This window comes from Oryctolagus cuniculus, chromosome 2 (genome assembly GCF_964237555.1).
Source record: "Oryctolagus cuniculus chromosome 2, mOryCun1.1, whole genome shotgun sequence".
NCBI lineage: Eukaryota > Metazoa > Chordata > Mammalia > Lagomorpha > Leporidae > Oryctolagus > Oryctolagus cuniculus.
This window is the reverse complement of record NC_091433.1, coordinates 70,190,862-70,214,777: the sequence shown is the minus strand read 5'-3', so window position 1 is coordinate 70,214,777 and position 23,916 is coordinate 70,190,862. Positions and strand designations below refer to the sequence as shown.

General features: G+C 42.2%; 1 protein-coding gene across 1 annotated transcript; it reads right to left on the bottom strand.

Moving 5' to 3' along the window:
• Positions 1–10,762: 10,762 nt before the first annotated feature.
• Positions 10,763–22,263, bottom strand: TRIML1 (tripartite motif family like 1). Its single transcript, XM_002709338.4, has 6 exons — positions 21,691–22,263; positions 21,373–21,468; positions 20,194–20,424; positions 18,794–18,816; positions 18,554–18,651; positions 10,763–16,101 (listed from the first exon to the last, which is right to left on the bottom strand). Exons 1-6 carry the CDS (start codon positions 22,123–22,125, stop codon positions 15,551–15,553), a joined length of 1,434 nt encoding a protein of 477 aa, XP_002709384.2. The 5' UTR covers positions 22,126–22,263; the 3' UTR covers positions 10,763–15,550.
• Positions 22,264–23,916: the final 1,653 nt, after the last annotated feature.

Genomic DNA, 23,916 nt, shown 5'->3' with positions numbered 1-23,916 from the left:
TAAACTAAGTATTTCTTCTAAGACTCACAATTTGAACTAATGTTCTTTTTTATATTCAGACTCTCCTGGAATAAAGTGAAGCTATCATACAATTTCAGTTATTACCTATATGGCAGTCACTGTAAAAAGCTTTCCCCCACCCCTACCCTGTCAGCAGAACTGATTCTCTAATCTCTAAAAGCAAGGGATTACCCATTCTCTACACATCCATGTATCACAATATCCCTCAAACTAAAGTATTTAATCAAACAAACTGGATCCTATTTCTATTGAATAATAACGTCCAGTGGTTAAACAAAAAGCCTGTAGAGCTAATAAACCTGAGCGGGTACCTAGCTCTTCCACTTGACATTGGACAATTTCTGTGACCTCTCTAACAGGAGTGAGAATATTATGCGCAGTCTCTGGCCTATAATAGATGTCCTATACAAGTGAGAAATAGTTGCCTATCTGGGATACATTATCTAGGAGATTAAAATCTCAGTAGAGAGAAAACACATACGCATAGGAAATACTTCAAGTCACAGGCATTCCCTTTGCCTGGATTTCATGAACATTTAAAGGAACTTCAAAGCAGCAGTTCAAGGGTGGGAATTGTGTGCAACAGTTAAGATGCCACTTGGGTTGGCTGCATTCCTACATCTGAGTGCCTGGGTTTGAATCCTAGCTCTAGAGCCCTATTCCAGCTTCCTGCTAATGCTAAGGCAGCAGGTGATGGCTCAACAAATTGGGTCTATGACAGCCATATGAGAGATCCAGATTGAGTTCTCAGCTCCTGGCTTCAGCTAGGCTCAGTCCTGGCTATTATGGTATTGTAAACATTTGGAAAGTGGATGGAGCTCACTTTCCTGCCCCCTGCCTTTTCAAACAAATAAAACATCTTTTAAAAAAATTTTTTAGTCCGGGCACTGGATTCTGTCCCGGTTGCCCCTCTTCCAGGCCAGCTCTCTGCTGTGGCCCGGGAGTGCAGTGGAGGATGGCCCAAGTGCTTGGGCCCTGCACCCCATGGGAGACCAGGATAAGTACCTGGCTCCTGCCATCAGATCGGCGCGGTGCGCTGGTTGCAGCGCGCCGGCCACGGCGGCCATTGGAGGGTGAACCAACGGCAAAAGAAAGACCTTTCTCTCTGTCTCTCTCTCTCACTGTCCACTCCTGCCTGTCAAAAAAAAAAATTTTTTAATGCTTCAGCTTAGAATATCTCAATGGACTCGCTCATCTAGGCACTAAGTTGTGGTGATATCAGTCATCAGAGAGGAAACGAGGGTGACAGACACTAGAAACACAAGTTCCTTTTCCAAAAATAGAGCCAAGAAATTGTCCATGAAGGGAAAGATAAAGATGATTTTTTTAAAAAGGGGAATACATAAAACAGAATCTTGTCTCTAGCGGCAGAATGCTAACAGCATTATCTTATGGTTCATTTGTCTTCATAGCTTGCTCTTTTTAAAGACTTAGTATCTTCCCTGTAGTAGCTAATCAGTAAAAAATCAAACTATTTGTCCAACTCCTGAATGATTAATATGAACAAGTTTCTATATTTAGTATGTGAAAGATATGTTTTATCCTGCAGCTATGATAATGGTTAAAAATCAGAGACGGCCGGCACCGCGGCTCAATAGGCTAATCCTCCGCCTAGCGGCGCCGGCACACCAGGTTCTAGTCCTGGTCTGGGCACCGGATTCTGTCCCGGTTGCCCCTCTTCCAGGCCAGCTCTCTGCTGTGGCCCAGGAGTGCAGTGGAGGATGGCCCAGGTGCTTGGGCCATGCACGCCATGGGAGACCAGGATAAGCACCTGGCTACTGCCTTCGGATAGGCGTGGTGCGCCAGCCGCAGCACGCAGGCCATGGCGGCCATTAGAGGGTGAACCAACGGCAAAAGGAAGACCTTTCTCTCTGTCTCTCTCTCTCACTGTCCACTCTGCCTGTTTAAAAAAAAAAAAAAAAATCAGAGACTTGCAACCAAACCACCCAGGTTCGTATCTTATCTCTAACTACCTGCTAACTCTGTGAACATGGAAAAAATTACTCAACTCATTGTGCTTCAGTTCCTCACCTAGAAGCTGGAGGTAAGAACAATAATTATTGTTGGAAGAACAAATAACTTAATGTGTTTCAGCAGTCAGAGCAGTCCCAAGCAGAGTGCATTTGCTCTCGTTATTACTATTATTTTTGTTCTCAGAGGGACTGTCTGCTAATGAGAGCAAAAAATAATTTAGATGTCTGCGATGGATCTGAGAGCAATCCCCTGCTTGGTGGGGTTCTAGGTTACATGGGACAGCTTGCTGTTTACAATTATATATGTACCAAAAGTGTATATCTATGTAAATATAGACAATAACCCCTGAAGAGCAGACACATTTGAGCTATAAAGGTGGGATTTATGATCAATTTTTGCATCTATTTCCACCCTAAATTGTCTTATACATATTATATAAAACGTGTTAAACCCTAACAATTAAGAGTCTTCCCTCCCTGATCCACAGCAAATCTTCCTGCTTACATACATAGGGAGCCCATTGTAAACACATAGACACAATAGGCTCTTTTTTTTTTTTTTTTTCTTAAAGATTTACTTATTTATTTGAAAGTCAGAGTTACACACAGAGAGAAGGAGAGGCAGGTGGGGGGAGGTCTTCTAGTCACTGGTTCATTCCTAATTAGCCGCAACAGCTGGAGCTGAGCCTATCCAAAGTCAGGAGCCAGGAGCTTCCTCCAGGTCTCCCACGCGGATGCAGGGGCCCAAAGACTTGGGCCATCTTCTACTGCTTTCCCAGGCCATGGTAGAGAGCTGGATCGGAAGTGGAGCAGCCAGGACTTTCAGCGCCCATATGGAATGCTGGTACTGCAGGTGGTGGCTTTACCCTCTAAGCCACAGTGCCAGCCCCACAATAGGCTCTTTAAACATTGTTCCACTATCAGAGAAGCACAAGGATTTTAGTGGTTTAAGCTAATTTTATTTTTATTTTCTTCTCTCTGTACATGCAAAATATACATTCTATTCTACAGGAAAAAGTCAAACAGTAGCAAAAAAGATTGCCATTAAACCTTCAATAGACCCCAAAATGGTGATCAGAGTTTAGAATATGGTGCAGAGAGGGAATACATATATTTGTATCTGTAACTGCTCTACGACAGAAAATCAATTTAAGTGCATAATTAGACATTTTCAAACATGTCTGGGTTGTCTTTGTAAATATCATATAAAGGATAATGCAGGCTGCTTTAGTTGTGATTTTTCAAGAACTGGAGGGAGCTTTGTTCCTGGTCTCAAATAGAGAGTAACTTAAGAGTCTATAACATACACTTCAAGAATGTAGACTTATAAAGAGATAAGTGGAGAGGAGGCAACCACTCCAAGAAGTTTGCCAATTAGTTCAGAGAATGAAGGAGACTTCTATGCCCAAGCATTTTCAAGAATCTGGGATATAATAAAAAATAATGCGTTCTAAAAGCTTGAGGTGGTAGTAAATGGGCTTCCAAGGATTCTCCCTGTATTTTGCTACTATAAATGAAGACCTAATATTTCCATACAAATAAGCTCCTCAAAAGAATCTGGATATGTCTATTTTTTGTTTAATTTCCTAATTTAAAAATCTTGGCAACCACTAGAATTCCTAAAGTCACACAGACACACAGACACACACACACACATTTAGAATTAATCTGTGAATCAGAAGGCTTGGGGAAAAAACCCAAATGAAGAACAACAGTAAAGGACATCTCGTAGAGCCATTTCCCAGGACTGACTGTTATAAAAGACAGAGCCATTATGGGAAGAATAAAATCTTTTTTGCTTAGAAGCCAAGCTTTGCAACCTGATATGTTACCAGGTGCTCTGTAGGCTGCAGGAAGTGAAAGATGTACCTGGGGCAGAAGCTGTTGGAGAAACACCTGGAGGACATATTTTTTTAAATATTGGAATATTTTAGAAAAAAAGGAGGGTGATTCATTACATGAATTGCCTATTAATGGATGAGATGTTTTATTTTCAAATTCTGGAAATTTTCTAGAACAGCAACAAGGTGGTAAAATTCAGAAATAGCAGGGGAATTGAAATGGACCTACAATGGTAAGTGAAGAGAGGAAAGTAAGGAATAAAGGGGCTGACACTGTGGCATAGCAAGTTAAGCCACTGCCTGCAATGCTAGCATCCCATCTGGGCACTGGTTCATGTCCCAGCCACTTCACTGTCAACCCAGTTCCCTGTTAATGCACCCAAGAAAACAGCCAAAGATGACCCAAGTGCTTGGGCCCCTGCACCCATGTGGGCGATCTGGAAGAAGCTCAGTTCTCCCCTCTCTGGCCCAGCTCCAGCTATTACAGCCATTTGGGGAAGATCAGTCTCTCTGTCTCTCCCTTCTCTCTCTCTGTAACTCTGCCTTTCAAATAAATAAATAAATCTTTAAAAAAAAAAAGTAAGAAATACAGTTTAAAAAAGAAATCATTCAAGTCTCAGTGAAAAATTCATAGAGCAGGAGCTTGGAAATAATGTCTAATTTAAAGGTATTAGGGGCTAGAAAGCCAGAAAAATCGTGCTACCTCAAATTTAGAGGTTATTTCTACAAATCCAGGGTCATAAGCTTTAGTTCCTGAGGGCAGTAATGTGGCCTTGACTGATGATAATTTTCCAAATGGAGAAAGCAATTTCACTTTAATGACCTTCATGCATCTCCAGAATTCTTTCTACTGGGGCTAGTGTTTTGGCGCAGTAGGTTAAGCTGCAGCCTGAGATGCCAGCATCCTATAGGAGCACCCATTCAAGTTCTGGCTGCTCTACTTCCCATCCATCTCCCTGCCAATACACCTAGGAAAAGCAGGGTAAGATGGCCCAAGTAACATGGGGCCCTGCCATCCATGTGGGAGACCCGGATAAAGTTCAAGGCTCCTGAATTTTGCCTGCTCCAGCCCCAGTAGTTTGGGAATTTAGGAACTGAACCAGTGAATGGAAGATCAGTATCTCTCACTCTTTACCTCTCTTTCTGTAACTCTGCCTTTAAATAAATTATAAATCTTTTTGAAAAAAAAATTTTATCTATTGTATCAACATGTCCAAAACAAATTTCATGTTTTCTCTTTTTATGTTTTTTTAAAGATTTAATTTATTTGAAAGTCTGAGTTAGAGAGAGGGAGAGAAAGAGAGAGAGAGGGGGAGAGAGAGAGAGAGATCTTCTATTCACTAGCTCACTTCCCAAATGACTGCAATAGCCAGGCAGAAGTCAGGAAGCAAGAGCTTCTTCAGGGTCTCCCACAAGTACATGGGCCATCTTCTGCTGCTTTCCCAGACACATTAGCAAGGAGCTGGATCAGAACTGGAGCAGCCAGGTCTCGAACTGGCATCCATACGGGATACTGGCATTGCAGGCGGGGATTTAACCCCTTATGACACAATGCCAGCCCCTCTCTCTTTTTATTATCCAGATTGTTTTAAGAAGCAGACATCAAACAGGATTAAATGTGCAAAGGTTTAAGAGGTGAAATGCTGATGAAGGCAGTGGTGTGCTGGTAATTGGTTAACAGCTAGGTCCGTGAGTGAGGAAAACCTGATTTGCAATGTGTGCTATTTGATGTAACAACTCCCAGCTTCACCCAATTCAAGCTCTCAGTCTGGTATCACTGAACCCCATGTTGAGAAGAGCTGCACACAATCCTCTCGAGCCAGTCCCAGTCCCACGGGTTCCAGCACACCACTCGGGCGAAGGAAACAAGGAAGGAGCTGGCCAGAGCCACACCCTAAGTGAAGTACAAGAGGACGGAGGATCACATTGAAGGTTGTACGACTCTTTGACAAAGCTGCCAAGCATTCCACAAGCCCAAGTCAGCCATCAGAGGAGTCCTGTGTGTCCCAGAATTGGGTCTGTACTGTCATCCCTATCAGGTAGGTCAAACTCAGAACTCAAGAGCAGACCCATGGATCTCAGAGCGCAGCAGCTGGGCTCTTGGCTAACTGTACTTCCTGTAATGGGAGGTTGCAAGGTACATTCTCATCACCATCATACCTGACAAATGTTTCCCTCCCATTCAAATTTGTTTTCATTCTGAATTGCCTTACCTAAAAATGTAATCTTTCAATCAAGTTGATAAAAAAAATGCCATAAAGTTAGTTCATCCACTGAATAAATGTTAATGCTCAAAACAAGATGAAAATTCATAAATAGAAATTAATCAAAATAAAAAAGAAGCAAGTCACATGCTGATAAAATAAGACAAGGGTAAAAACCCAGTAATGGGGATTTTATGGAAGATAACACATGGAAATAAAGCTACATATACAAATATATTTTTGTATCAATTTGAGACTGTAAGCAGCCATTTAAACTTTTATAGGCAGGAGAATGATATGCTGTTTGTGAATTTAAAATAATGGTGTTGATGTATGGACATTTCAAAAAATAATTTGTTGAATTAAAGGAACACCACATGGATTTCTTTTAATTAAATAATATGGAGCTTTAAAATGGGATTGGCATTGTGGCCTAGTGGGTAAAGTTGCTGCTGCAATGCATTGAGATGATTATTTCAAGTCCTGGCTACTTCACTTCCAATCCAGCTCCTTGCTAATGATCTGAGAAAGCCACAGAAGGCCCAGGTGTTTGGGACCCTGCCACTCACGTGAGAGACCTGGATGAAGCTCCTAGCTCCTGGCTTCACCCTGGCTTAGCCCAGGACACTGTGGCTATCTGGGAAGTGAACTAGTAGATAGCTCTCTCACGCACTCTTTCAAATAAATAAATAAATCTTTTTTTAAAAAAATGAAAGGCCATAGGGTGGGCATTGTGGTGCAGTGGATTAAGCCCAACCTTGCAATGCTGGGATAAATATCGGAATGTCAATTAGAGTTGCAGCTACTCTGCTTCTGGATTCAGCTTCCTGCTAATGCACCTGGAAAGGCAACAGATGATGGCTCAAGTCTTGGAACCCTGTCACCCACATGGAAGACCCAGATGGAGTTTCAGACTCTTGGCTTTGGCCTGGCCCAAGCCTGGCTGTTGCATGCATTTGGGGAGTGTACCAGTGGATAGAAGAGTGACATATCCAGTGATGCATAAAAGCTGGGCTGTTTGACTCCAAGGGACTCCAGTCTGAAGGCTATTTTAGTTTAAGAGTGCCTTCTGTGTGACTGAGGCAGCTAGTCATTGGAAATGAATTTCGGCTAGGGATACTCCTCTGCCCAATGCTGCTTCTCACCCCACGTGTATAAAGGTCCTGGTCCCAAGAGCATGGCCTGACAAATGCCCCCACTCGCACACATGCTAAACTGCACTCGGAGACTGCTTTGCTGCCTTCTTCCCGGGAACCCAACCTGTAATGAAAGACAACCACTTTTTTGAAAGTGTTTGCTGAAGTACAATTTGCATACAGAAATTGAACATATAAATTTCCACCTCAATGCATTAGTACAAACTGAACACAAGATACAACCAATGCCAGATAAGAACACTTACAGAATCTCAAAAGAGACAACACATTTAACAATTACTCTTTAAACTATCTTATAAAATTTTAACTGAGTCTAACAGTTCTTTGGATTTATGCAAAAGGAAGAAAAGAGAAATTTACTTTATTAGCTTTAGTACCCAGAGATCAAACAAGTAAAAAAGACTCAGACTTTAAAAACTGGTATAGTATTATTTTCAATATTTATGTTGCTTAAAACTAGCTTTAGAATCATGCTCATTAATAGTAAAGAACTAGCTATAAAATAATTGGGATTAGGTAAAAGCGGCATAAATCCCTTCAGATTCACCTCAAGAGAGTCTCCTGACTTCTTCTGCAGAAAAATAAATGCGCATTGAGATAATATCTGCAAGCATCAACCTGGTCCTTCTCTGCCTGTTTTCCAGAGCTATTCTCGTTTTCAGTCATTTTCGGAGTTGGTCCCCTAGCTGCAGAATCCCAAAAATCTCCATGAGATTCTCTTCCCCCAAGCCGTCTGCAGAACGAGCTTTTCATTCCCGAGAAACTATATAACTGGAAGATGATGCGGTCTGGGGGAAAGTGGAGTGGCAATCTGAGGGGAAGGGACACAGTGTGAAGGGGCAAGAAGTGAATTGAGGAAAACAGGCTCTGAAAACAAACTGAACTCCCACACAGCTGCCCTTGCACCGCCCACACCCTTCCCTGCCCCAGCCACATCCACCTCTCACCTATCAGATAATCCCCTCCCCAGAGCACCCCAGCATTTATCTTCCATCTGAATAGAAGGCAGGGGACCCAGACGCTCAGCCTAGAAGAGTTGTCTCCCACCAAAATGAAACCAGACAAAACCGGTACAGACAGGAGGTATTTCCCTCTGAAGCAAGAATGTGGATTCACCACCACTGTCTCAAACACAGCCTAAAAGAAGATACCATCCATGAGGGCCGGCGCTGTGGCGTAGCAGGTAAAGCCGCTGCCTGCTGTGCCAGCATCCCATGTGAATGTCAGTTCAAGTCCCGGCTGCTCCCACTTCCGATTCAGCTCTCTGCTATGACCTGGGAAAGCAGTAGAGATGACCCACGTCCTTGGGCCCCTCTTTCCACATGGGAGACCTGGAACAATCTCCAGGCTCCTGGCTTCAGCCTGGCCCAGCCCTGGCTGTAGTGGTCATCTGGGGAGTGAACCAGCAGATGGAAGATCTCTTTCTCTGCCTCTGCCTCTCTATAACTCTGCCTTTCGAATAAATAAATAAATCAAGAAAGAAAAAAAGAGAGAAAGAAAGAAAGAAAATACCAGCTCTGAATGTGGTGTCTTACCATTCAGAGTTAACTGTTTAAACCTGGAGGGAAAGAATGAATCTAATTAAAGACAATACATGAGATATTCTAGAAATTTTTGGAAGATAAGGAGTGAAAGTCAGAATTAAGAATCCAAAAGGACCAGATATCAGACAATGTGCTTTGAGGCTATTTCAGAATTAGACATAAAGTTTCCATTAAAAATAGAACCAGAACCACGAGTGCAGGTATGAGAGTAATAGAGGGCAATCTTCAAATCTCTCAGACGAGTTCTTGGTCAAAACTGTGAGCTGTAGTCATAGAAGGGAGTATACAAAAATGCAAACAGATTCTGGTTAGTGTAGATGTCACAGCGTTGGGGCAAGTACTGTGCTGTAGTAGGTTAAGCATCTACCTGTGGCGCCGGTATCCCATATGGGCACTGGTTCAAGTCCTGGCTTCTCCTCTTCTGATCCATCGCCTTGCTGATGGCTTGGGAAAGCAGAAGATGGCCCAAGTGGTTGGGCCCCTGTGCTCGTGTGGGAGATGAAAGAGACGAAAGATGGAAGAAGCTCCTGGCTCCTGGCTTTGAATCAACCCAGCTTGTGGACATTTGGGGAGTGAACCTGTAGATGGGAGACCTTTCTCTCTGTCTCTCCCTTTCTGTCTGTAACTCTACCTCCCAAATAAATAAATCTTTAAAAAAAAAGTTAACAAGTATTAACTAGTTAATTATACCTTAAATTTGACATTGTTCTAAGTCCAAGGCTTATGTCATTTGACACGTATGGCTACCCTATGAAGCAAAGATTATTTTCAACCACATTTTACAGATGAGACAATGAGGGCACCGGGAAATTAAGCAACTTGCCCAGGGCCAGAGAGGCAGTAAGTGGTAAAGCCATGATTTGAATCTCAGAGGTCTGGCTTTACTGTCTTTGCACCTGGCTATCTAAGAGACAGAGGTACTATGTAGTAAAACTCATTTCAGGCCCCTGATTGTTTGAGATCCTCTAGTGTTCTACACCCAGTTTTATAATTTATAATTTTTATGATTTTTCTCAAAAAGGACTCCTCTCACTTACATAAGCTTCAGAACTCATAAAACCTGCTAACTGTCAATAAGAAAACTATAGCAGGACATCCCAGGAAACTGTGAATATCTTCTGATTCTCCTTCTCTCTCTACACGTGAATGCATGTGTATATGTATTTATACATATATGAGGGCACTTAGAAATTTGTGGGAAAATGAATTAAATATGTTTATTTTGATGCAAAAATGAAATCCATGAATTTTTATGTAATATGCATTTCCATGAACATTTTTAAATTGTTAATTTTCATCTAGTTGAAAGGCAGAGTGACAAATAGGATAGACAGATCTATCTGCTGGCTCACTTCCCAATTGTGCACAAAAACCAAGGCTGTAGTAGATCAAAGCCAGGAGCCAAGAACCCCATCTGGGTCTCCTACAAGGACCCAAGAACTTGAGCCTTCATTTGTTGTCTCACAGCATTAGCTGGGTCCTCAAAGTCATGACAGGGACCCAAATACTTGGACCATCATCTGCTGTGCTCCCAGGCACACAAACAGGAAGTTGGAATCAAAAGTGGAGCTGAAGGCCGGCACCGTGGCTCACTTGGCTAATCCTCCGCTGGTGGCGCCGGCATCCCATATGGGCACCGGGTTCTAGTCCCGGTCGCTCCTCTTCCAGTCCAGCCCTCTGCTGTGGCCCGGGAGTGCAGTGGAGGATGGCCCAAGTCCTTGGACCCTGTACCTGCATGGGAGACCAGGAAGAAGCACCTGGCTCCTGGCTTCGGATTGGCGTAGTGCAGGCCGTGGCGGCCATTTGGGGAATGAACCAACGGAAGGAAGACCTTCCTCTCTGTCTTTCTCTGTCAGTAACTCTGTCAAAAAAAAAAAAAAAAAAAAAAAAAAAAAAAAAAAGTGGAGCAGGAACTCCAGTGTGGATGTTAAGCAGCAGCTTAATCGCTGTGACAACATCACAACATCAGCCCCCTCAGCTGATTTTTATATTAGCACCTTTACCCCTTAAAAAAAAACCCTAGAATTCTTTCAAACACTTAAATGTCTGTGTTCTCCGCACCCTACCCCAACATCCTGTGACTTTTCTGTGCCTTCTGGGAGGAATTACAAAATGGAGCCTTTAATAGGGGAAGGGAGAACTTACAGAAAGCTATTGTGCCCAACTCATTAGTTGCTTTTATGTGTTCTCACGTAATGGTCACGGCAAGTAGGTATTTCAACTCTGAGCGTTAAAGTAACTTGTGAAAGTTAAAATAGCTATTATGCAGTAAAGTCAAGCATTGAAACCAAGGGATGACTGATTTCAACACCCAGACATTACCCAATTCTTCCCAGAATAGTCTTTTTGGAGAAAATAAGATCAATGCTTTTGGCAAAGAGAGTAGGAGAAAACATGTTTGTTCACCTGTCTCAAAGCTAGTGTGTCTGCTCTTTGGTATGAAATGTGAATTTTGGGATCACCTGCAGTGCACGAAGAACTTTGACAAGCACATGGCTCCAGAATCCACAAAGAGCTTTCTTGTCTGCAGGAGACACGCTTGGGAAATAGATACACCCAAGTTTGTATGCACTTGTGTTCATCTGAATGTACCACAGTAGGGGAAGGATTAAATAAATTTAGAGACAGTCAAACAATGAAATATTACTCCCATTAAAAATTGTATTTTCAGAGACAATTAAATTCAATACATGCTCCTATATTACTCCTAGATGCTGGAAGACTGAAAAAAAAAATAGCTGTAAAGAACATTACCAGGACAAATGGAAAATTTTTAATATTGATTATATACTAGATAATATTGCATCATTTTCAAGTGTAAACATTTGTATGTGATAAATGTAATTTAATAACTGTGATGTTTCTTCAAAGACACAAGCTTATAAATGTAGGGATGAAAAATTCACAGTCAGGAAATATCTAGTAATATGAAAGAGGTCCACTAAGTAATGCTGAGGTAATATTAATTTTTATTTTGCTACAAATATACATACATAAGAAACAACACCTAAAAAGATACACACCAAAATATAGGCAATGTAGTGAGATCCCACTTGATTTTTATTTTACCCTTTGTTCATTTCTGCATTTGTCCCTTTTCTTACTGTGGTCTGTTGTTTGGCTCCCATCCCTCCCTCCAAGGTACAGGCCCAGGGAGAAATTTAAGAACATGAAAAAGTGGACTGAGCACATTCTTGAGTTAATTAGTGCAAGAGAGTGATGTAAAGCAATCCAAAGTTAGATAAGGTACCAATACTCTCTAACCATCATAGGTTGAATTACGTCATACCAGAGATGGGAATGGCGATAATAAGACCAGATGACTGGGTGAAGGCCTTACCTAGAGATCTAAGCAGTTTGATTTGTCAATTACATTTCAAGGCAAGATATGTATTTTTTAAGCTGTTCAAGGACAAAGAAGGAAAGTCGGAAAACAAGCTAGTCAAATTGTTATGCAATGTAGAAGGTCAATCTTGATGTCCTCTAATCTCAGAACTAGACATTTTTCCTTTCTTCTAGCTGGAGGGGAGAAGTAGAGAAGAAAATTGCTACGACTCTAGATTTGATTTTCCTAATGCCCAGTGAATAAGAGGCTACTTGGGAACTGCCACTCCTGAAGAAATTATCCACTCCACAAAGGGTAAGTGTGGGAGTCTAGGGGAGAAAATAAGGAAGTAAAACAGAAAACAAAAGGACAGCTGAAGGAATGGTGGTGGCAGGTTCCACACGGGGCACTGTTCCTATCTGAGGAAATGTCCTTTTCCAAAGGCCTGGACAGAGAGACCCAGGCCCTTCCATGCTCCGTTCTGATCACCCTCATTTGCATCCTCACCACCATGTCTGTTTGGCTTGGGGATTGTATGTGGAAATCTTCAGTGAAAAATTTCTCACAACTTTTTCATGGTTATTCATGCAAAGCCAGAAGAGTAAAAGTGGTATAGACTAAGTCTTCCCCACACACCCAAAATCTGTGGCAGGCCCAGTGTAGGCAATGGTGCAACGAAGAGAGCCATTCAGGATGGCTTTGCTAGAAAGATAAATGGGCTAATTTCCTTAGCGGTGTGAATCCCTTTGAGACAACAAAGAAAAAAGGAGTTATCACCTGAATTCCACTACAATTAAATGCAACACACACTAAATTAAAATACCATTTCACTTTAACACTTCTATATGCTTTAACACAGAAGAGTAATTTTTTTTAATGGTTGAGGGAGAAATAGGGTTCAACGTTGTGGTCTAGCAGGTAAAGCCATTGCCTGCAACACCAGCATCCCACATGGGTGCCGATTCTTATCCCGGCAGCACCACTTCTGATCTATCTCCTGCTAATGCACCTGGGACAGCAGTGGAAAATGGTCCAAGTACTTGTGGGAGACCCAAAAGAAGCTCCTGGCCCCTGGCTTCATCCTGGCCCAGCACTAACCATTGCGCCACTCGGGAGAGAACCAGCAGATGGAAGAGATTCTCCCCCTCCCCTGCAGATCTCTCTATAACTCTACTTTTCAAATAAATAAAATAAATCTTTAAAAAAGAGGAATAAATATTCCAAATATTTGGTGTTTACTTTTTATAATCTGCTTCTTAGCCTTTTCTTTTTTTTTAAGATTTACTTATTTGTTTGAAAGGCAGAGTGACAGAGAGGGAAAAAGAGATCTTCCATCTGCCATGTCACTCCCCAGAAATGGCCACAGCAACGGGGATTGGGCCAGACCGAAGCCAATGGCCAGGAATTCCACCCAGCTCTCCCATGTTGGTGGCAAGGACTCAAGTACTTGAGCCACCACCTACTGTTTCACAGGTGCGTTAGCAGAGAGCACTCCAATATGGGATGCAGGCACCCCAAGCTGCAGCTTAACCTGCTGCACCATAATGCCAGCCCTTCTGAGGTCAAAAATGAATAAGGTCTATCTAATAAAATAGCCAATGGGAAGCAAAGTGGTGTCGGATTGTGCTGTACAGTTCTCTGATTCTGTGTGTGCTGTCAGGGTGAAATATCAAATGATAAATACAGAAGACAGAAGAGGGCATTTTCTGGGATCCTAAGACTGTTTCATATCTGCGTCCCTGCCTTTGAAATACAGGGTAAAAATGTGTAAGGCTGAAGGAGAAAACAGATTTGGATCAATGAGGAGGATGAATACAAACTCTAAAATAAACTGAATTACCTGGTGATCTCTCTCTATGGCCTTGTGTGCTGATTAACACATTCAATGGTCAATGTCCCCACATCCTAATCTTCAAGTCACAAAGGCAAAAAAAAAAAAAAAAAAAAAAAAAAGAATTAAAACAAAAAAAAGAAAATTCTGTGATGAACTTTTTCCCCAAAATCCCTAGTAATTAGGCTGTTGTGTGTTGGTTGGTTAAATCTTATCGGTTGTCTTGTCTGCTTTATGACTCTGACTTATCTGAGTGGTGGGAGGAGGTAAAGAAAATCCCCACTGACTGATGAAATTCTGCAGTGCAGTGCAAGCAAAGCAGAATTCCATTAAAAAAAAAAAAACAAAAAAAAAACACCTGCGGGGACACACCAGTGAGAACAGGGTGGGGAAGAGGGAAGAATGAGACACATGAAATCAGACCTCTACCTACCAGAATGCACTTAGAGGTCAGCAAAAGGAGCTCAGCCGGACACCACCGCCCTGATAAACACTGACTTTCTGAGATAGGAGAGTGGCTTCATTTGACCTTCCAGGGATTGAAAATCTTCTCAACACAAAGAGCAAAAGCACAGGAAATAATCTTATAGGAAGACTAAATGAAATCCTGTGGTGTCCATTAACATGATATATGTACTGAATTGAGACTTTGCTCTGTTGTCTTCTGTTAATGAACAACAGAAGGTTCCAGTCTCTTGTGATTAAGTAACACAAGTGATAATATTCACACCAATGTTTGCAGAATTCTGAACACATGAGTGTTGCTCAGTGTGAATACGCTAGGCCTCATGGGATGGGAGGAAAAGTGACTTTTCAGAGAGCAGGCTGAGTCTTGAGCCCCTCTCACTCACCATGGAGAGCAGAAGACATGCACCAGAGATCTGGAGAGATTGGGTTGCCCCAGCCTACGGAGCTCTGTACACAGGACAAAGACACAGCATTTAAGAGTCCAATGAAGGGGCCACTATAGTGGCATAGCAGGTAAAGCCGCCACCTACAATGCCAGCATTCCATATGAGTGCTGGTTCGTGTCCTGGCTGCTCCACTTCCCATCCAGCTCCCTGCTAATGGCCTGGGAAAAGCAGCGGAAGATAGCCCAAGTACTTGGGCTCCTGCTACCCATGTGGGACACCTGGAAGAAAGTCCTGACTCCTGGCTTTGGTCTTGCCCAGCCCTGGCATTGCAGCCATCTGGGGGGTGAACCAGCAAGTGAAAGACTGATCTTTTTGTCTCTTCCTCTCTCTTTCTCTCTCTAACTGCCTTTTAAATAAATAAATAATTTTTTTTTAAAAAATAAGAGTCAATGAATAAATACACTTGCAAAAAATGGCATGTATTTTTAAGATTGGCCTAAGACAGTGGAATACAAGGTAGCGAAGGCTAGTTCTATCTCCATGGTTTGAGTGACAAGCACACACATGGGGTAGTCTGGATAATGAATTTGGTTAACACCACAGGATCTGAACAGGATTCTCCTAGTGATGTTGAAGTTGATTGTCTAATTTGGTTGTTCAATGAGGGCTCAAGTCAATGGAAACTCTTGGGGAGGAGAGTTGTTCAGACCACCTGATGTACATAGTGCTAACACATTAATCATCTTAATCAACAGTCATTTTTGGTCTTAGACCATGTTCTCAGAAGGTCAGGGCATTCCTCAGGCATGGCTGGTCAGTGAGCAGATGGTGAGAGGGTCTGTATTTGTCCCTTCATTTGGGAGGCAAGGGGAAAAGATAGGCCTGAGAGCCTCTTGGAAAGAGGCTGGCGGGAAACTGTAGATGAGGGACTCGTCTGTCACATTGTAGAATGCTATATGTCCAGATTCGTAGTCTAGGAAAACACCAACCTTGTGCACCGGCTGTCTGACATGTTGGCCTTTTAAGGGTGATGAGACCCAAAGACTGTAATCATCTCCAATTTTCAAACCTATGAGTGAGAATAGGTCCCCAGGGGGCTTTGGGAGATTCCCCTTTCTGCTCACTGAGTCCTTGCAGATGCCCACTTCCCACTCTGTCTTGTTTCCCACTTCCACCTCCCAATAGTGTCTCCCAGAGGTAAAGATCTGAGTGCCCAACACAGTAGCAGACTGGTCAAATCTCTCCGGGTTGTCAGGTAACTGTTGTCTGGTTGCTCCATATCGTACACTTTTCAGATCCTCAGACAAGACTAGATAGGCATTGGCTGTGGCTGGATCCAGAGTTATATCCGCTGCAAGGTGAGAAAAGAATGAATCCTCCTGTGTCATTCTTGAAAAGCCTCTTATATGTGCTGGATTTTAATTAAATTCTTAGCATTTAGTCCTATATTTTAGGAATGTGGCTGGCGCCGTGGCTCAATAGGCTAATCCTCCGCCTTGCGGCACTGGCACACCGGGTTCTAGTCCCAGTCAGGGCGCCGGATTCTGTCCCGGCTGCCCCTCTTCCAGGCCAGCTCTCTGCTGTGGCCAGGGAGTGCAGTGGAGGATGGCCCAAGTGCTTGGGCCCTGCACCCCATGGGAGACCAGGACAAGTACCTGGCTCCTGCCATCAGATCAGCGCGGTGCGCCAGCCGCAGCGCACCGGCCGCGGCGGCCATTGGAGGGTGAACCAACTGCAAAGGAAGACCTTTCTCTCTGTCTCTCTCTCTCACTGGCCACTCTGTCAAAAAAAAAAAAAAAAAGGAATGTAATTTACGTGAGTATAATGGAAGGGGGGAGGGTTGTTTGAAACAGAATCTCTGAGCTCTTCTTTTACTGCTGCACAAAACAGAGAAACCCCTAGAGGGAAACAGAGAAGAGTCAAGTAGGAGCACTATTTAGCCTGCTGGGAGGGGAGAGAAATCTCTGATAGGAGAGTGAAGCTGTGCTGTTGGAAGACAGCTTTAGATGGCAGCTGCCTGTGCTCACAGGGACACCTTTGTTGTTTGTATTCATGTCAGCCAGGGTGGGCTCTTGTTCTCCATCTGAGTGGGAGAGAATGTGAGCAGTTACCATTTGTAAATTCCTCCCTATGTTCCAAGCGACTTCTTTTTTTTTAAAAAAAAAAGATTTTATGTATTTATGAGAGGAAGAGTGACAGAGAGAGAGACTGAGAGAGAGAAAAAAAAAATTTAAAAGACCTTCTATCCATTAGTTCATGCCCCAAGTGGCCACATGGGTTGGTGCAGACTGAAGCCAGGAGCCCAGAACTCCATCCAGGTCTCCCACATGAGTGGCAGGGCACTAAGTACTTGGGTCATGTTCTACTACCCTACAGGCACAACAGCAGGGAGCTGGATGGGGAGAGGAGCAGCTGGGACTTGAAGCAGCCCTCCAATATGAGAATCCAGCATCGCAAGTGTCAGTTTAACCCGCTGAGCTACAGCATTGACTCCCATGCCAAGCAGCCTCTGTACATTCTCATTTAAGCATTATAAATTTTTCCATTTAAATAGAAAAGGATAACAGGCTCAGAAAGGTTAGGAAGCTTCACCAAGACTCAAAGTTACTGAGTGCTTGAATTGCAACTCCTAATCAGCATTTTTCATTGTGTCATGTTGAGGTGCAGCCTCCTCTGAGTGCAATCCCCTTTGACTATCTGATGAAGCACGTGGTAAGACAGCACTTCACAGTGACACAGGGAGGAAGTCACAGAAGGGCTTCCAATGTTTACTGCCTGTCCACATAAAATTAGGTGCCCCGGTCACATAATTTCATACTTTTATTTATAGACCAATTTCCAATCATAACTAATTATCTGTAATATTGATACCTGTCTCTTCATTTTCACTGTCCAAAAGCAAAGGTAACACCTGTCTTACTCATCATCATAGCAAGCTCAGAGCCAAATAGCATCGTACATAGTAGTTACTTAACAAACATCTAGCGGGTCCAAAGCTCTTTAGGCCTGCCTCTAAAGGTCAGATTGTCCACAAGGTAAAAGCTGAGAATCGTAGCCCATCTGAATATCTAAAACGTTCTCAAAGGATAGAGTTCTTTGGATGTTCCTTCACTGAGATTGAAGAGTTTAAATTGAATTTTGTCTTAACAGGAACAGAGCTATAAAAGAAGAAACCTCTACATGAAGGGTAAGCACACGTGCATGTGTGTGTGTGTGTGTATGCATTCACATGAACCCATACATGTGCAAGGGATGGGACAGACAAAACAGAACACTAAAAACAAAACATCCAGACTCCTTAAAAAGCAAACAATGACAGATGAACCATCAGTCCAGGCCAGCGGTTAAGATGCTGCTCTGGATGCCCACATGCCCTGTTAGATTGCCTGGGTTCGAGTCCATGCTCCGCTCCAGGTACTAGCTTCCTGCTAATGCATGTGAAGGAAGACAGTAGGGATATCTCAAGGAGCTGGGTCCTTGCCACTGTGTGTTCCAAGCTCCCAGAGATCTGGGGAATGAACCGACTGATGGGAGCTCTCTCGTTCTCTCCCTCCCTCTCTCAAATAAATTAAGATTTTAAAAGAACATCAGTCACGTCTCACTGCTTCTTTCTGCCCAAACACAGAAACGTTCTGTGGCCCCGCCTTCCCTGGTGCATACTGCTGGCTCGGGATACCTGAGGCCCTAGCATCGTAGGATGAACATTTTACATTAGAAGAAGCAGCCCAAGGGCTAGTAGTGATCACTTAACATATCCTGAAGTTAACTCTGGACATCTCAGAAGGTTCGACAAATCGACTTACAGCTGAATTTTCTTAGCATCTCCCTCATTCCAGTGATGCGGCACAGACTCAGTTCTGTGGTGGTGGCCTCTGGACACTGAAGCAAGAGTGTCTCGCTCCTACAAAAGAATGGTGACACATGCTCACCTTGGCCCAGACGGCACACCCTGCTCCAACGTGACAAGCCCACCTCATTCGTAATCTATTCCATCACCACCAGATTCCCGTATCTTACGTAACTGAATGCAGATGGACACTTACCTTTCCAGTGCTCCTCTCACTTCCTGAGGGCAGAAGAGAAAAATGATTATAGTGTTTGTGCATTCTTATCACGAGCAAAAATCTGATCCTTTGCAAAATTCACGGAATCTGCTTCCCATGGCCCTACTACACCTTACATAGAAGGAAATATAGTAGGAAAAAAAATCCCTAATTTCCTCTAGAGGTGGTTTGGTTGAACATTGGATATTTCTCCCAATGACTACAGAAAACCTCATCTTTTTATTTTTCTCATGATGTTGTCAAGAAAGCCTGTAACTGATCAAGGAGCCAAACTATATCTCATTATTCAGTACTTTAGGGAGCCAGAGAAAATTACCCAGTGAGAATCCAGACTAAGCCTGAATAAGGCAGGAGTAGTTAGTTTGAAAGACACTGAATTAAAAAGTAGCATTTTCCAGAACTGGTCCAGGAAACAGATCTGAAACTGAAGATGACTCACATGGTTTAAAAATTTAAGAAGGTCCCAGAGAAAACAATAGCCAAGAAAGGCAGTAAAGCAAAAATGGTGAGGAAAATGGGCTCAGTGCACAGAACATCTGGGCTCTACCACCAAGTAGGTATTTCAGAGGCAAATTACCTCACTGCCATGGATGTGAATGATCAAATAAACACTGCTATAACTTCAATCTGTGGCTTTCAATCACCTGTAGCCTGTATCATACTAAAACTTAGCTTCATCAAGACATCATGAAGATTAATGTACCCAGCTTGTAGTAAATGCTAATCAATGAACTTAATAAAAAATATTTGATAAAGCTGAGGTTGCAAAGAGGTAGGTACAGAAAAAAAAAAAAAATGGAATGATTATCAGGCTTGTTTGGGATAGAAACTCTTCTGTTATTTCCACCTTTTCTTCAAGACTTTACCGGCGTGTAGAATATCAGTTATTTAGGAATATTACTTCGGGGCTAGAACTTAGTTTCTTTCAAGTGAACACAGGAAAATTTATTTCCTATGCCTTGAATTCTATGAGCTGGTATAGTTTTTTTTTTTTTTTTTCCTTTTTTTTTTTTAACAGATAGAGTTAGACAGTGAGAGAGAGAGCGAGAGTCAAAGAAAAAGGTCTTCCTTCTGTTGGTTCACCCCCCAAATGGCCGCCATGGCCGGCGCTGTGCCAATCTGAAGCCAGGAGCCAGGTGCTTCTCCTGGACTCCCATGCGGGTGCAGGGCCCAAGGACTTGAGCCATCCTCCACTGCACTCCCGGGCCACAGCAGAGAGCTGGCCTGGAAGGGGGACAACCGGGACAGAATCCGGCGCCCATATGGGATGCCAGTGCCACAGGCAGAGGATTAACCAAGTGAGCCATGGCGCTGGCCCCAAAGTATAGTTTTTTTTTTCCTATAAATTTTCCTCATCCACCTACAAATTTTAGTCTCACCTCAAAAGATTCTAAAGTTGAGTTCTGAAATGCAGACTCAATCTGTCCAATCATTTTGCTTAGGCTTCTGATTAGCTGGGTCAGCTGGATCTCATTCTCCCTCAGTTTCTTCATGTTCTCTCTTTCCTCTTTTTCTAGAAGCTGAAGTTGTAGCTGCTCCTCTTCCTTCAGGAACTGGTGCATTTTCATATATTCTGACACAACAACCTGTTTACAAGTCTTTGTCTCTTCCTATCAAAACACACACACACACACATACACACACACAATATAATAAAGTTAGTAACAGAAACACAAGTCTGTAGATGTTTAATCCTCACAAAGACCCAAAGTTCACCATGACAATTCTTGAAACCTACAAATAACACATTTATTTTGCTGAGTACCTGTTTGGAGAATTTGGTGTTTTTGAAAGTATGCATATGTGCTATCGATACAATAGTAAGCAAAACCTCAAAATTTCTCCTCTCAGGAGCCTGTCAGTCTACTGGAAGAAAACAAAAATAAATAAATAAAATGACAGGTGGGGACCAATGTTACAATTAAAATAAAGCAAAATAAAAGTGGAAAATTATGAAAAATGTGTGTGCTCATTAATTCAACAAATATTTATTCGATGAAAGAGGCTTTGGGTTACCTACTAGGATTAGAAATATACATCACAAATACTACCACTTAAGGACTCAAAAGCTATTGAGAGACTCACATCCACTCATTTTTTACAGCTAATTAAACATTTCATTCTTTGCTTTAAGTGCTAGGCAGCTCAAATCTAAATCTGTAACTAACCTTGAACAGTTGTTCAGCTTTAATTCAAGCTACTATTTTGCCTTTATGTCCCCTTCTCGTTCTTTTAGTGTGTATTTTCCCAGAAAGCATTTGGGATCATCTATTTAAGAACTCACTGCCATCCTATGTTATGTAGTCAGAGCCATAATAGAGGTAACCACAGAGTTGCTTAGATGCACAAAAAAGGGGAGGAAATATGTCTGCTTAGGAATGAGGGAATTTGAGCTGAGTCTTGAGATTTCCAAGTGGATGAGCTGAGGTGGGCGTGGATATTGCATATTGCATACCAGAAAAAAATTGCCCGTTTTCCTGGCATTAAGTACCCTGCCCCCATGGTCCCCTCCAGGGAATCAATCATATATAAGATCTAAGAGCAAGGTAGATACTAACCTTACACAATATCACTCTCTCCTTCTCATGGGTTAATATAATCTGAGCTTCCTTCTTCTTTTTCCGCAAAAGATTTAGGATTTCCTGGAGTTTCTCCTGCAAAAGAAACAAACTCTCTGTGGCAAACCAGGAGAGCATCAGGTCATGAAGGGACCTCGAAGATAAATAACTGCAAACCAAAGGATGGAAACAGGATCCACAGAGGTTCGTGATGTGGTGGCAGCACAGGACCTCCAGGATTGACACCAATAGAGAATATTATGATAGCTGATGGAACCTGATTTATGTTCTGAGTTTATACTGAGCAGCCAGTCTTACTTTGTGTTGTTCCTCAGCCTCACTTGAGAGATACACTCTGTTTACTCCATGGCTTTGGGTTGAGAAAGAATTTGTACTCTGCTCATCATCAGAGAACACCTTAGTGGCTGCTGCTGCTGCTGCTGTTCTCCCAAAGCTGCCTTGTTCATCCTCATTCTGTAGCACCTGGGATCTGAGTTGCCTGCCAATGTTGGCCAGCCTCCCCAAGCGCTCATTGGGCTGGAAGTGGGGGCCCTCCAAGGTCCTCCAGCACTCAGGACAAGACAAAGGTGTATTATGTTCCTCCCAGTTCTTGAGGAGACACATCAGGCAAAAGCTGTGTCCACACTCGGTGGTCACCGGGCTGTTGAAGTAGTCTAAGCAGATAAAACAGGTGAGCTCTTCCCTGAGATTCTCCATCAAATCTGCTGTAGACATTTTCTCCACGATAGACATCAAGGCAAGCTTACACCTCTATTCTGGGATTAGAAAAGTCTTTCCTGCAGTTCTATTGTTTTGAACAACACGTGGGTGACCGGTTGCTCTGTTGTTATTACAGGAAATTCTTACTTTCCTCTGTGCCTGGCTCCACCAATCCACATATACTCTCCCAACACAAAGCCAATTATGACTTAATGTGGAACTCCTGTACACAGGGTTCATCATCAACCCCAAACTTTTATTGAATCTTTCTCTGTGTAAACCATATGCTAGAAACTAAGGATATTTGCTCCAAACAGATTAATCTTTCAAGAGTTGATTATTGTATAGAAATAGCATCAGAAAACCATTAAAACATTGATTTTAGGCTGGGAAGGTGAGCATTTTGGTGTCATCCAATACAGATATTTGAATTATGATGATCTCTAATAGTGTCTGAATTACAATTTGGTCCAAGTATTTTGGGAAACTTCACTAATGAAACATAGTTAAGAACAGAAAAAAGAAAAACATAGTCATGCATTCCTTCTATCACTACCCTTTTCTCTGCTTGATAAAACTGGTCAAGTACTGTGTATTTTTATTTAATTTTATTCATCCCAACAAAACGAGAACTATTCCGCTAAAGCATCCCTTGACTTTAGATAGATATACAATGGATTACCAGCTTATATCTATTGCTCTACCCTGTAGACCATAGTACTCACCCATTGCCTTCATGGAAAGTGTTTAAGGCAACATTCTTCTTGGAAATAACCACAAGAGGCAATTATTCTGTGGAGAAGATGAATAATTATATTTTAGTATAATTTTTCTCATTTACTTTCAACCTCTGAAAATGTCCAAACTAGTACTTCTCAAACCTCTTATTCTCCATCATGAAAATAACAACGAAAATAAGAGAAATAGGAAACTCATTTATTTTAGATCTATGAAAAAGTAAATGCTTTATGAGGAGATGATATGTATGACAGCCACTCCAATTAATGTGAAATGCTATGAATTCACCATGTCTTGCGCTTATGAGTCAGCTCTTGTCATGGCCCACCTTCTATACACTCTATGCCAGGAAGTGAGACCACAAAGCTCTTCCTCAAAGTCTGACCACTTTGCCTCTCCCACTAAATTCATCATTTAATACGTCAGTTTTCAGCTTGTCACACTCCAACTTGGCAACCTTCCCTGAGTCTCCATTATCCAAGTTATTCCATTAATTTCTTTGACTTTCAAGTCTCTGACTAATCCTTCTTTCCCATTGATTCCCAACAGGATGTCGAGTGTTTTCTTATCTTGAGCTTTGAGAAAAAGAAAATTTCTGGCCCCAAATTCTTCTTCCTCCATTTATTTCCTCCCAGTCAAAACTCACCTTCCTGGAGTCTAATTCAAAATGGTTTAATCATATGTCCTTTGTATAACATTTATGAATTATTGTGATGAGAATTTAAACTAAGAAAAAGAAACATCAGACTATTTTAAACAGGAAGACAGAAAACATCATGAAACCTATATGGCTTAGGTTGTTTCTAGGCTATTAATAGCACACCTCCAAAATATTGATAGTAGTTAGTTTCAAGAAAGGATCTTGCAAAAAAAAATCTACAATACACTAACTTCCACTACTGAGAAAGGAATTTATGAACTATCATCTCCATTCAATGTATTACTCCCAAACAAACGCAGAAGAAGTCTTTAACATTGACCAAAATCATTGGAATAAACCTTATAACAGAGTTATGGTACATCATAGAGCAAGTATTCCAATTTGGAATAGAGGAATGGTATATTCTAAGTTTCATTCACACTGAT

What these genes read in the sequence shown, in the direction of transcription:
- TRIML1 (XM_002709338.4), bottom strand. Translation starts at nt 22,125, where the DNA reads ATGTCTATCGTGGAGAAAATGTCTACAGCAGATTTGATGGAGAATCTC. An exon ending in CAACTTTAGAATCTTTTGAG is followed by an intron (nt 18,817 to 20,193) that starts GTGAGACTAAAA and finishes TTCTGCCCTCAG; the next exon opens with GAAGTGAGAGGAGCACTGGA. An exon ending in GATGCTAAGAAAATTCAGCT is followed by an intron (nt 16,102 to 18,553) that starts GTAAGTCGATTT and finishes CTCACCTTGCAG; the next exon opens with CGGATATAACTCTGGATCCA.